This window comes from Brachyistius frenatus, unplaced genomic scaffold, assembly GCF_029030835.1.
Source record: "Brachyistius frenatus isolate BFR_SWC_R1_liver_20210118 unplaced genomic scaffold, ASM2903083v1 Contig_2, whole genome shotgun sequence".
Lineage (NCBI taxonomy): Eukaryota > Metazoa > Chordata > Actinopteri > Embiotocidae > Brachyistius > Brachyistius frenatus.
The window spans coordinates 9,710,803-9,725,229 of NW_027210601.1; the positions used below are offsets into that span (position 1 = coordinate 9,710,803).

The 14,427-nt window shown below is 40.7% G+C and overlaps 2 protein-coding genes across 2 annotated transcripts; both read right to left on the reverse strand.

Moving 5' to 3' along the window:
- Nucleotides 1-3,584: 3,584 nt before the first annotated feature.
- LOC138621920 (homeobox protein Hox-A7-like) lies at nucleotides 3,585-6,220 on the reverse strand. Its single transcript, XM_069700303.1, has 2 exons — nucleotides 5,708-6,220; nucleotides 3,585-4,837 (listed from the first exon to the last, which is right to left on the reverse strand). Exons 1-2 carry the CDS (start codon nucleotides 6,072-6,074, stop codon nucleotides 4,524-4,526), a joined length of 681 nt encoding a protein of 226 aa, XP_069556404.1. The 5' UTR covers nucleotides 6,075-6,220; the 3' UTR covers nucleotides 3,585-4,523.
- Nucleotides 6,221-9,258: 3,038 nt separating this feature from the next.
- Nucleotides 9,259-12,025, reverse strand: hoxa9a (homeobox A9a). The gene is made up of 2 exons (XM_069698935.1): nucleotides 10,722-12,025; nucleotides 9,259-10,355 (listed from the first exon to the last, which is right to left on the reverse strand). The coding sequence occupies exons 1-2, from the start codon at nucleotides 11,272-11,274 to the stop codon at nucleotides 10,114-10,116; spliced, it is 795 nt and encodes a 264-aa protein (XP_069555036.1). The 5' UTR covers nucleotides 11,275-12,025; the 3' UTR covers nucleotides 9,259-10,113.
- Between the last annotated feature and the right edge of the window lie 2,402 nt (nucleotides 12,026-14,427).

Below are 14,427 nucleotides of genomic sequence, written 5' to 3' on the forward strand. Positions count from 1 at the left end.
TTCAGAGGTTAACGACCATTGCGGCAAAAACCAACGGGCTCCTAAACAATACAACAAGTGACATGCTGCGATTGCAATCTCTGCGATGATAGTGTACAGAAATAATTCGATCAGAATCTGTTATGCATGTTATGAAGGGAGATGGGTGTGAATATAGTGTGCAGTTAATAGAATAAAAGCCCATTCGAAACAGAGCAGCGTTTCTTCACACTTTTTTCTTATAATCATAAAATATCTGAAAGACTTCATGGAAAAAAAAGAAAAAAAAAGACGAATGAATAAATGTTTAGGGAGGAAGATAAAAGCTAAACATCACATTATCAAATGATGCCACAGAGGCTGCCATTCAAGGCCCTTGTTTTATGCCAGTTTGGAAAATTAATAACTCTAAATATAGGCTTTATATGAACACACGAACACTGTTTATAAGTAGGTTTAAATTTAACGATGCCAAACGACAGACATTGAGATGTTAGCTGTTAGAGGCCGTCTACGCGTAAACCGACATTATTTCGATCTGATTTAACGGCGACTCCTCTGTGATATTGACTTTTAAACATACAGTCTTACCAAGATGCAGTTATTTTGTGTGTGAGATATCAAAATATCGATAACGAGATTTTATTTCCTTTTGGACGAAAGTATGCAGCCTGAAGTTTTGTTACTTTGGAATTTAAAGAAATACGAAAGACAAAAAACTAAATAAGAAATTATTGAAAAGGGATAAATTGGAAGCAACTGCGGGTTTAAAATGAAAACAATGTTTTTGAAATGCCTAAAAATACACTTTATGCCATTAACATTTCACAATTTTTTGCAAATGTAGACACACTCCACATTTAGGTATTGTATTTTGCCATGTGTTATTTGTATTTATCGGTATAAATAAGTAGGGTCCTGTATGTTCTGCAATTTTTTGTAGAATAATAATTTTAAAAAAAATAGACCTAGACTATATGTGATATGACAGAAGGGACAATAGCTATTATTATTTATTTTTTTTACAATTCACCGAAGTAAAAAATTAAATAGTTGAAAGAAGTTGCTTTTTCAGTTGTCATGAAATTGTTGCTACATTTAAAACTTTGACAGACTCTGCCCATGTTTGCACAATACCGAGACCGGACCAATGAACCAACTAAAAGGTGTTAGACAGCTATCGACTATTAATCCAAATGAGATCATGAGAGAGATCCGAAGAGCAGGGGATCAGCTGAGATCCCGACACAGACGTGAAGCCGACAGACAGACGTGGCGCAGCGCCCTGTGCTTTCCATTTGGTTTCCTGCCTGTGGAATTTTTATGGCGCCTTCGTCTCTCTGAGGCAGTAACTTGTCCTCTGGTTTCCTCCACATGCCATTTCCCCAGAGCAGTCCATTTACCCAGCGCAAGCCCATTCCTGTGTCACTGACAAGAACAGTGAGATAGATCATACAATCTGTCCCAGGTATGTCGGGGCTATGCCCTCTGCAGTAACAGAGCCCCAGAAGGCACGACGCTAGGAATGGTGAACACCAGGCTCCAGCGGGCCCACAATGACAGGATTCTACACGGAGTGTGTGTTGGCTAAACACTCATGCTCCAACAGCTGATTTATGGCTGGCCAATGGCAACAAAGTTCCCACGAAAATTATTTCTCCGAGTTGAGCCAGGGACACACCCAGGAACTAAATAAGGACCAAAAGAAATGAGAGGGAAGGAGTGTGCACTGGTGTCAGACGTGTCGGGCTGGTAAGGGGGGGCGGGGGGGTCGGGGGGCTGGTAATGGTCACTGCAGGAAAAAAGGAGGGCAGTGCACTCTGCAGGCGCCATCACACACTAGCAGTCGTTAGTCTTAAAATATAGAAAATAAAAATCGTAATATTTCTGTAATTGATGGCCTTTAATACAGCCTACATGATGCAGTGAAATTTATATTTTTGCAAACAAAATAAAAACGGAAAATAACAATCTTTGAAAATATGCTATTTGCAGATATGGATGTGCAAGATGGAAAATTATTACATTTGATTCATTTAACGGTGCTTTGACTTTCGGGCGATTTAAAAAAAAAAAAAAAAGAAGTATCCGCGTGCATGATTTGCATTTTATTTATTTATGGCTCCTTCACGGTCTAATAATAAATACATAATAAATCACTGTGGTGACGCAATAAAATGCTGTTCAGCAGCAAATATACCGACGTGCAAATACAAAGTAAAAACAGCGTGTTGTTTTGGAAAACAAAATATTTTATATTTTTTAATTCCACTGACAAGGACATTTCCTTGTCAGTGTCAAGTAAAGGTCATTCAACACTTTGATTAATTTCGTTTTGATCCCTAATGATTATCATGTTTATCTTAATTCAATGTGGCAGCCAGCATGAAAACATAGGAGGCAACAAAACTTGCATGAACACACAGAGGTCATCCTGTCTGATGAAGCCTGCACGCTGGCGTCTGTAGCTAAACAGGCAGAACTGCAACCACAAAACCCCCCAGTGCCTCCACAGGAGGGCGTCAAAGAGCTCAACACATCCACTCAAAGAATTTTGCAGGCGAAAGCGCTTTCATATTCAAATCCGACAACAAACAAATAAACTCATGCAAAAACACTAAGACCAGCAGCAGTTTCTTCACAGGATTCCATCCTCGGAATATTTAAACAAATCCAAAAAGGTACAGTAGAAATAACTTATTTGTTTAAGAAGACAGACAATGCAAATTCTCCCCCACAAAAAAATAAATAAATAAATCGACAGACAAGCTTCAGCTGTCTTACCTTGCGAAGGCTTCTGCTTGTAAACACAGGAGGTAGGAGGGAGCAAGCAGGTGCAAGACGGGCAGTAACGAGAAAAGTCTCCAGCTGAGTCTGCGGACGGAAACAGGGACTCCAGGGGGTCAGTGACGCACCGGGGCTTCTTCCACTCATCCTGCCAAAACGTGTCAGGAGCCCGCCGGGGCACCCGAGATCCAGTCATGTCTCTCTGCAAGCTCATCGCGCTCCTGAAGAAAAAATAAATAAACTCCAAAAAAAAAAAAAAAAAAAGGGAGACGCAAGAGGTGTAAAAACGCAGGAGGTCGCTGGTGAAAAGAGCCGCGCGAAAGGCTGCTCTATTCTGCCATTGGAAATTATATATAAAAAAGTTCATGTTCACGGCTCCCTGCCACGTGACAAGCCGCAGCCAATGGCGAGCCGAGCTGCCTCGTAAAGTTGCATTGCTATGTTGTAAATTTTCATAAACAACAACGGATTTATGGCCGAGCGCTGGAGGGAGAGATGGGGGGAATGGGGGTGGGGACACAGAAGGGGAGGGGGCAGGTCACCGTCAGGCGCCATCTTACCGAGTGAAGAGGGAACGCAGAGTTCAACAGTAATTTCCCTTCATCTGCAGCCTGTCCCATCTCGCATCCTCATAGCTCACATTCCCCAATTTCAGTGTTTACCTAACCTTCATAATGGACTGTAACATGTTTCATTACATGCAACCCAATACTGGTCCCACTGAATGGGAGCAGACAGAACCGGAGAGTTACACAAACGTTGTTATTGTCGTGGGTACTCAACATTAAGTGAGCAAACACTGAATGAAAACAAATAGACAGGTGGAAGCTATTTTATTAAATGGTAATATTAAGCCATTCCCAGTGTCAGATTGTTTTTATAGTCAGCTATTTGTTTACATGTTTCTTACCAAATCTAAATATATCACAGTGTTTGCACTATCCTGCATTTTACAATGACAAAAAGAAATAATCTGATACTGAAATGTTCCGCTTTCTAAATAACATGTATTAGCCTCACAGACACAAATTTAGAGCCTGAAATTATGAAGTGCCAGCATTTGTACAATCCACAGCTAAGATTCCACAACATTTACATTAGGATATTCCTGTTTACAGTATAACGAGCACGTTGACTGTCTGGGAATCTGAGGTAGGTTACAAGAGTTCACCCGAAACTAAACAAATATTTCCGTCAAATCCCGGGACGTTAAAAAGATAAATACGTATCGATATCTGAAATGAATAGAGAGGGATGAATCACATAAAGCAACTCCAGATATTTGACCGAAAAACATTTAACCAACATAAAATTCACTTTTAATTTGCCGTTTTAAAATAAGGCACATTTACGCCTAATGTTGTGTCAGTTTCTTTAGAATAGGGACAATATTTTAATTTTAGATCCATTTTACTTTTATTAAATTACTTGTGTCAGTGTTTGAATATTATAGGGTAAATATTAGGCAGATTTTTGTTAAAGGAATGTTGACTCAGCAGTACAATCAGATTACATTACATAAAGTATTGTAGATATAAAAAAAAATATAGGCTAGTTTGGATTGGTAGTTAATATCGCTTTTTCATGAGTTTAATTGTGAAAGATGCAAAAAAAAAAATTTAGTCTACTTTCAAATGCTTAACATAAATTCCTTCAGCTGTCATTCGGCCATTAAAGAACAGTGCATGAGTGGTATGTGAGAAAACATTTCTGTTAAATCCTTGAACACGTTTTCATTTCTCTGTCCGTCTCTTTCGTTACTTTGCAGACGTGTCTGACTCCACTCCGGCGCTCCGGGTGTCTCCAGATTCGGTTTCCTCGGCCTCGAACACCGCCTGAATATCTCCGCACTTTCCCCCGGTGTTGGACTCCGGCTCGTCCTTGTGGTCCTTCTTCCACTTCATCCTGCGGTTCTGAAACCAGATTTTGATCTGTCTCTCTGAGAGGCACAGGGCATGGGCTATCTCGATCCTCCGCCTGCGGGTCAGATACCGGTTGTAGTGGAACTCCTTCTCCAGCTCTAGGGTCTGGTACCGGGAGTAGGTCTGCCGCCCCCGTTTTCGATTTGGATCTGTGGAACATCAGATGCACCAAATGTTTATAACTGTAAAACGCATTTGTTAGTATTAAATATGACACTGTATAAACCATTGTTTAAAGTTTTGTTAAAGATGGTACTGACAATAAAAAATCGGATTCAGGAAACATCCAGGGCGTCATTAATTTATTTGTAATTGCTAGTTAATTGCAGGCTCGTATTTTTTTACATTACCCCCCACCTACACACACTCTCGAAACACTTTTTGGAGGTAGACTTTTTTTTTTTTTTTCTACATCAATTTAAAGTAGTCCTGCTGGGGTGTGTGTGGCTCATGACTCCTTTGATACTCTGCATGCCTTTCCAATTAAAAGCCAGCCATGATCTGCACATCGAAGGAGCCATAAGTAATTCGATTACAGCACGCACACCTTTCTGCTTCAAAAATATAACAAAATGCCGATGTTTGATTGCATTCTAAATCCACCTGACTTTTCTATATAGCCGGCAATAGTGGTGCATATTGATCCACGTTTCAAAAAAAAAAAATATAGCAGAGCCTCTGCAGTGCAGACCCAATTAGAAAGGAGCTGCAGAGTGCAAGAGAACTGATTTACACAACAGGCCGGTCTTTTTTTACAACCACAAAGGGGAGAAGAGCCTGTAAGAGTAATAGGAGTGCAGAGAAAACCCCCAGCGGCAAGGTCCCTGCGTACTGAACACAGAAGCGCTGGCCAAATGAATTTATGGCTGCAGAACTCATTAGTTGCGCAATAAAAGTTTTACGATTCTTTCCATGCAACACCAATGGCTTCACGAAATTAATTGAACCACTAACGGCCAGTGTAAGTATCACAATGTTTTGTAAAAGCATTGACCCGAGGGCTTTGAAATAGCACATACCTGATGCTCGCATCCACGGGTACATCCGGTATTGTTTGTCCGGCGGAGAGATGAGGGGTCTCGGCCCCAGATGACAGCAGCTGTCGCTGAACGGGCGGCGCTGGTCAAACGGGCTGCAATTCAGTGTGTGTGCGTCCTGCCCCTGGGCATAGCCCGAGGTAAACACGGGGTGGCTCTGGTACGCTACGTTATTGACGCTGTAAACTCCAGAGAGGGACGGTGCGAACGCAATGGCCGCTGCAGTCCGAGTCGAGCCATGGTCGTCTCCACTGGGTCCAATACTGCAAGAAGCTCGCTCTAGGTTTGGGAATAGAGAACTACCCGCCGTAGATTTTCTAAGAAGACCATCCACATAATAAGAACTCATATTTTTTTCTCTCTGATTTGTTGGCCCAGAATCCTCAGTGTCGTTTTTACGAGGTAGTGTGATATATGACAGCAATACACCCTAGATTTACACCAAACCCCATTTTTACTCTGGACCAAAGAACTCACCCATGTGACTCCGGCCCGGTCGCTTTCGTCCAATCAGCAGACAGACAGGATTTCATTATGGCACAGGACTGCAGAGTGGAATTAACACTTCACACACATAAACACATACCAACATATAAACACACGATAGAAATTCACACAATCCCAAAGGTCTAAAGATAATTTACGGAATTTAAGGTGATGGTTTTATTTTGATTTGTTTACCAGTGATTTACAAATATTCAACGATTTTAAAGCTTCATTCTCTTATTTAATCATGTAATACTTAAACCTATTTGATAATGATAATCTACACTCACAAAACAGGGGCTACACCAATAAGCAATAACAATTAGTTACAACAGGTAAACAGGTTATTCACGATAACAAAATATAACAATTCCAACAGAAAGTGACTTTGTTGCTTTCTTTTGCTTTTAAAACAAGCTAAAAAGATGATAATAAAATACAAAATATAATATTTTGATTATAGGCGATATATAAAGAGCCAATAATCTACACTGCAGAGAAACAGCTCTCTGTGTTTCCTTGTAAAAAGGTTTTAACTGAATAATTATAATTATAAAAATATTACTAACATAATAATAATAATAATAATAATAATAATATTAATAGTAAATGTCGAATTATGTATACCAGCACGACAATGTTGTATTTTATATTTTGTGTTATGTTATATGTATTTTGTACCACAAATGCAACGAAGACATGAAAAGAAAGCCAATGCATATTTTACAGTGAAAAATATAAACCAATATTATTAGCTACTACAACTATTCTAACAAATTTTACTACTATTACTTTTAACTCATTTATAATCGTTATTCGTTTACATGATTGTGTTGTGATTGTGATATGATTGTGGCAGGGTTAATTATCAGGTAATTCTTATGACATTAATACAAATGGTATACTTTTGTTGAGTTTGTGTATCATGAATTTAAATTTTAAATTATTTGGTAGAAAAATATGTGACATTAAAATCTACACAAATACATTTGCCTAATCAATGCATTGAAGGTAGAATACTCCAGATTTCTTGATAGTCTTGAGTACCCTGCTATTAAACAAATTTAGTTTAAAATCGTTTGCGTCCTAAAACCAAAATAAAAGCATCCGAAAAAGATAGTTTCAGTGATCACAGCGACTATTTAAGGGAACGTGCAGTAATCCAGCAGCCACAGTGTGCTGGCTGTTTCATTCCTCCCTGCAGAGCCGCAGCTTGAGGAAGCAGCTTCTGCACTGAGACTGTAAAAAGGTGTGAAATAATTTTCCTGGACTCTTAAAATGTTACAGTTTGTTCTCCAAAGCAGGTTCATTAGGGAGGAGTGTTAAAAGCAGGACATGTTGTGGAACAGTGTCGCCACCCTCTGGTGACTTGTCGGCATTGCACGGTGGGGATGCAGCGCTGCAGGCGTTTTTATTTTCTTCTGCAATCAGGGAGAATATACAAGATTAAAGTATAGAAATAACGAGCAACGGTAACGTTTAGTTTCATTGGTTTGGATTTTGCGCAAATCTCTGGTGTCATAACACACTTGTCCAGATGTATTTTGGTACTCGCATGAGGCCTGCTACTGCTTTTGCAACTAGCCGCTGACTTTATTGCTCCTTTTCCTTTTGCACGGGCCCAGCAAAGGAGCAGAGGGCGGAAGGTTCCCAGGTAGAAACAAAGGATCGCTCCAATTGACCGTGAGTCCTGCGCGTCCTCGTCGGAGAGAATCCAATAAAGCTGATCATTTCCGCTTGGCCTTTTGTCCAGATCCCAGTCACACAGAAAGAGAAGAAAAAAACAAATGGGTGCCATTCTGGAAACGGCCTAATTGTGTCTGGACGGCCATAAAGCCATTAAAACTGGAATGCCAGACAGTATAGCAGACCAGGCGTTTTATTGCACTGTCTCTGGCCCAGTCTTTGAAGTTTGGGTCCATCTGCGTCCCCTAACGCGTCACAACAGAACTCCACTTAGACTTAAGTCCGATTTACCTATAAGTGCAAGAATCTATTATTCCTGTGTAGCTCTTAATTACGACGAAATTTCCTTCTGCTCAATAAGGCTGCAGCTCTGCAGCTTGCTCACATCGGATTCGCTTCTTCTGCGTTTTATGTTTCTTTCTGACAAATATTTTTCTCCAACGTGCAGAGACTTGAACTAGTCTTACACTGGGCTGAAGACGCCATCGTTTTAAAACCAGACCTATACATCTTCTCGAAAAAAAAAAAAAAAAAAAAACCGTTTCATAGACTTCTTGGGGTCACATCGTGCTTTTAAAGAACCCTGCATTTTCCCGGGCCTGTAATGTTCTATCGATAGACTATTTATCAATAAAATCTCTGTTCTTGCTCTAAGTTTAGGTCCATATGTTGAGATGGCGCTAATGACGGAGGTCCAGGCTGAGCGGCCTTCTCATATCTCAGCTGAACAGAAACACTTCGGCTGCATTATTTTAGGCTTCAGCTGTCGAAGTCCTCGATGTCTTTTTTTGTTTTGTGTCCTCTCGCCTCGCAGCGCTTTGCACCCCATAAAAGGTTATAGCGGTAATTGTCTTTTATGGCTGTATACAGCTAACAACATCCTCTGCCAAGACGCAGCTCTGCCCCCAATCCAGACATACACACTTATATTCACCTATAGGTGTATGCATTTTAATTAGTGTGTGTGTGTGTGTGTGTATATGTATGTATGTATGTATGTATGTATATATATGTGTGTGTGTGTGTGTGTGTGTGTGTGTGTGTGTGTGTGTGTGTGTGTGTGTGTGTGTGTGTGTGTGTGTGTGTGTGTGTGTGTGTGTGTGTGTGTGTGTGTGTGTGTGTGTGTGTGTGTGTGTGTGTGGGCTTCCTGCGAAATTGATTAGAAGCCTAAATAAAAAATACTTTTTTTACCTTTTTAATTTGCTCTACATGCTCGAGTATCCAAATATATTTGTTGATTTTCTTTTTGTACTTTTGAGTGTGTCTCATATTTTTGCAATTCAAACCAGGACTAGTAAAAGTGATATAATAAATAATTATTGAGACATAATAAAAGCATATGAGACCAAAATGAAATGAGAATGTAAGGTGCATGTATTCGCAGATATAATTTGTTTTATTTAATAAATAAAGTACAAATTACATTTGTGAACCAAAAGTCAGACGGTCCGCAGACCGCGAGGTATTCAATGAGTAGCCTACAGTGTTTTATTTTAGTTTTTTTTCTCACTAACAATAAATTTTCTTTGAAAATGTTACTCCCTGAAATTCAGTCAGACAAAGTTCAGTAATGCAAGCAAGTCTTCTAATAATCCGCCATCGAAAAACATGGGTTATTGTAGGTAGTTGAAAGACGTATAGGTAGTCAGTCATGTCATGTAATACAGCTTCTATACCATCTTTAATTTCGTAGGGATTTTCACGAGGTTTCCGGGGGTTATGCACCCACTTCAAAACGCAACCAATCTGTTTTTCTACGGTTCTATGTTAGACTCAAACTCATGGTCATCAGTCAGTTCTAGCAGGAAGGGAGAAACAACAACAAAAATTAATACATTTGACAAACTATATGCTCGGTGACTCTGAGACACACAACAAATATAGCTACAAACCAGAACACACACAACTAGAAACATCCACACACAAACAAGCACAGGGACCAGGCCAACTGATACACTTTAACGAGGTATTAATTCAAATCAACATATTTAAAGGACAAATAAAAAAACGAGTGGGCACTGTTAAAATTGTGCAATATAAAGGTAGTCGCATCAAACTAAAGCCCAACATGCTTCTTTTTTTTTTTTTTTACAAGACAAATATTCCAATAGCTGTTATATAGAACAATAAGACAATTGAGTTTAAAAAGAAGTTCCAGCAGAGTTAAGAGCTTTTACACACAAAGCTCGCTATCAGCCTAAATACTGCCCATTCAGTCACTCGTCTTTCGGTGCGCCGTCTTTATTAAACTTCTTCATCTTCATCCTGCGGTTTTGGAACCAGATTTTAACCTGTCTCTCGGTGAGGTTTAACAGCCTCGCCACCTCGTACCTACGGTCCCTGGTCAGGTAGGTGTTAAAGAGGAACTCTTTCTCCAGCTCCAGGATTTGGTGCTTGGTGTACGGACAGCGCTTTTTTCTCGTGGCACTCGCGTGGAGCCAGTTGGACACTGGGTTATCTGAAAAGAGTGGGGTGCGACACTGGTGTGAGGTCCCGGGTTCCGAATGATCAAATGTTAAAAAAAAAAACCCACATCAATCAGAATTTGGCTAAGACCAAAAAGAAAATCTTCCTGTTCAGATTAAAGTGCTCTTCACGTGTATCTGCAGCTACATCCAAACAAAACCTGCCGTCTGTTTTTCTCTGCTCACGTTCGCTTTAAAAGCTGCAAAAGGTTATCTAATACAGCAACGAAAGCTGCCATTAACAGCCCCCATAAGGAAATGGCACGTTCAGAATGGCATCTGTTAGGACGCGCACCCCCTTCCCTCGCAGCTTTATGCGGTATAAATAGTTAAACATAAAGGGCTTTGCAGCGACTTACTTGGATCCAGGCCCGGTTTCTCTTCGCCCTCTCCGCTTATGTCCCCTGCCTGGACAGACAGTTCGTCCTTTTCCACCGGTGATGCTGTCGCCACCGTGCCATTGGCGTAATCGGAAAGCAGCAGCGCAGTGTGTGATCCGGCCAGCGCGCCGTCCGCTCGCGTCCCCAAACCCTCCGGTTTGATTCCGTAGTGATGAGTCGTCGGTAATCCGGTCATGGGAAGGGAACCAGACATGGGCTCCAGAAGCCAAGACTGATAGCGGCCATCTGTATCTGCCCCCACTGGGCCTTGGGGATGCCCGTAGTGGTGATGGTACACAGAGGACACGGTGCCCGGGAACTGAGCCGGGACGTGGCTCCATGACGGACCGAACACGGCGGGTTTGGACGGGAAGGTGCAAGTCCCAAGCTCGCTGTGGTCGCTGATGGAGGCGGGCTGTCGGGTGTGCTGGAGCCCAGGACCGGAGGGGTATCTCGGCACAGAGAGCTCCTCGCTCTCGGGCAGAATGAGGGAATCGACGTAGTAACTAGTCAGTGTTCCGGATGTCGACATGGCAGAAAAATTATACTTTCACATGTACGCAGCCGTACAACAGATACATGCAAAAGTAAAATGCGCGCACACACACACACACACCACACATACACACGCAGTAAACCCAGCCTCACAAAATAACAATGTGGAGAAATCAAGTAGCAACTTGGCCCCACAGAGAACTACAGTGGGAAAGTAATGGGGAGACAGGCTGCCATTCCATTGGGTAAGAGACGCACGTGATCATAAGGCTGAACAATAAAGGATAAATCAATCCCTGTGGTCATTAAATACTCACCCGCTCTGCTATAACAACCTCGAATTTTAAGAATTGTCAAGATACGACTAAGATCTGCTATCTGTGAGATGGAAAATATGAATAACTAAGAAAAAAAAACCCGGTACAGTGTTACAGTCACTTGTTTCTTTTAAATCCGCTTCATGGTTATCCAAAACGATACAGTATGTATTTGGAAGCCTCACTTTACGAGATGCTTTATAGGACATATAAGTACCCTACAATTGCTGCTCACCAAAACACATTTCAAACACCACCTTTGCAGGAACTTTGTAGCTCAAGGATTTAAACGAGGACTGGATCATAAATTTAAATAAATTACACTCTTTTTTTAAATTATTTTGTTCTGTTTCATCTGAATCAGACTTCTTCCAATGCCCGTTTATTTCTCTTTTTAGAGCTTCAATAATTAAACATATATTATAGACAAAACTAAACACATATGCATGTCATGCCTCGGCCAAAATAGTTTTCAGTTCAATATTTAGCTGACAAGATTGTTGTTTGTGAGTAAATTGACTTAGAAATTTTTTTAACATAGTAAAATGATGTGGTTTTCCTACCAAAAACACTTTCTGTAATTTAGAGCAGGGTATTTCTCGTTATTGTATTAGGGCCAATAATCCACTTCACAGCACAGTTTTATGGAAAATAATGCGGAAATACAGCGTCCATTTTCTAGTATAAAACAGTAGTATAAAATAGGCCAATTGTAAATGTATGAAAAATAAATCTATAAACGTGAGAATATTTCTGGAGAATTGAAAATATTTTATTTTGGATCAGATTAACAAATAAATATTTGTTTTAATTGCGCGTATTTTCAGGCGCATTTACAGAGTATTTATTACCCGGTTTAATTAGGGTATATAATTTCATTATAACACTTTAAAGCCAACGGTCTATATATCTAATAGAAAAATAGTAACTTTTGGGGCTATGTAATATGATGCAATGTGTGTTATAAAATATACAAAAATAAAACAAAGATAACTCAATCAATGCGTCGTTGGTTTATAAATGATCCTCTGACTTCAACCACGGTGACCGAATATTTTCTATTTTGTAAATACGCATCCCGGTTTATCGTTGCTTCATGCGCCCGTTGACTATTGACACGGCCGTTATCACGTGTATAGGCCTATATGTTGGCATCTTCACTGCCATTAACAAATTAACTCTAATTCCTGTTTGTAACCAGGGCTTCGGTGTAACGTTACATTCAAATAGAGCTAAAAAAAAATAAGCGTAATGTGGTGTTTGTGGTTTCCTCCTTTTAAAATTAAATGGTGCGGGGAGTAGTGGACACCAACATACGAGAACATATTTAAAATGTGGCGAATTAGGTTATAAAATGAAATAAATAAATAATATAACATAAGTACGCGAAGAAAGAGAAAGAAAGCTGCCTGCAAATATGATGAAAACATTGGCAAAATATATAAACAAACAAATACGTGTTCATAACTTTATACTGGTTAAAATTATAACTTACAAAATGCATTTATTCGAAAATAAAGTGAAAAACTATTCCTCAACCAGGCATGTAGCGTGAGAAAATATTTACCACGCATCTAATAAGACTTTATGTATACCATAGGAAAAACTGAAACTAAAAAAGGGGATGGGTACATCCTAAACGTAAGCTTAACACTGCAGGCTTCAAAGCAGCAACCTTGAGTTTTCCCATCTTACGCTGCGTATTTTATTTATTACCAGCAAATGAACGGAGAGTATGGCCAACACCCCGCAAGGCCACAAGCTATTCAACACTCAGGGATTCTCTGCACTCTGCTACTACTACTGCGTTTAAAAAAAGAAGCGCAAAAACGACACAAGGTGTCCATAGCGTGCGTTGTAGTTGCAGGCTATCACCTCACTGGCACTTGCACATTATTTGGCCAACAGACATCAAACAAGCCGGCGTGGGGGGGGGGAAGAGATAGAGAGAGAGAGAGAGAGAGAGAGAGAGAGAGAGAGAGAGAGAGAGAGAGAGAGAGAGAGAGAGAGAGAGAAGGAGCGGCTGTTCGCCTATTTGTGCACTAAACGTTAGAATAGACAAACACCTTCAGAGCAGGAAAAGACGCCACTATGCCAATGGCTCTCAGGCTGTAAACCTAAATCAGGGTGTTTTTTCTCCCAGTTTACCGCAGGGGCTATTCACTTCTTTTGCCTCTGCAGATAACAGCCTGTCTGGCGGATCTAAATATCGCCATAAAGCCCTTCCCCTCCTTTTGTCTGGAGCCACTATTGCGCAGCGGAAGCATCCGGTCTCATTGCCCAAGGAGGTCGCTGTTGCCCCATTCACCTTCCCCTTCCCCTCCACTGCAGTGGTCGTAACCGAGGCCTTGTCTGGCGTGTCTGCGTCACTACTACTCACGGAAAACACTCACGGCTTTACCCTTAATCCCCAGGTCCACGACGCATACTGCAGGTCTGCTTTGATCACGTTGATATTCAGCACACATGCTCCCTCGGGCTTATTTTACCAACAAAAAAACAAGCCAGGGAATGCAAAGAAAACACTACAGGCGACAGGTTAAGAATATACACAACAACCAGCCACCCCTTCCCGGTTTAATAGCTACGCAGCTTTGTTACGTGCTTCCAAAACACCTTTCCACAATTTTAAACAGATCACCTTTATGTCCCTGATTTGCTTTCCTTTTGGTTTCGGTGTATGTAACTGGGGCAATTAAGACAGTTTCATGTTGCAGAGTTAGAAATGGACCCCAACAACATGAAACTACCTAAACCACTCGACAGTCGATCCGGGCCTCAAGTGAAACACAATCAGCCAATTCATAATGCACCGTGCTCGTCGCTTCCGTCATCATGTGTCCAAAAATCTTCTGTGTTGAGGAAAGTACAAC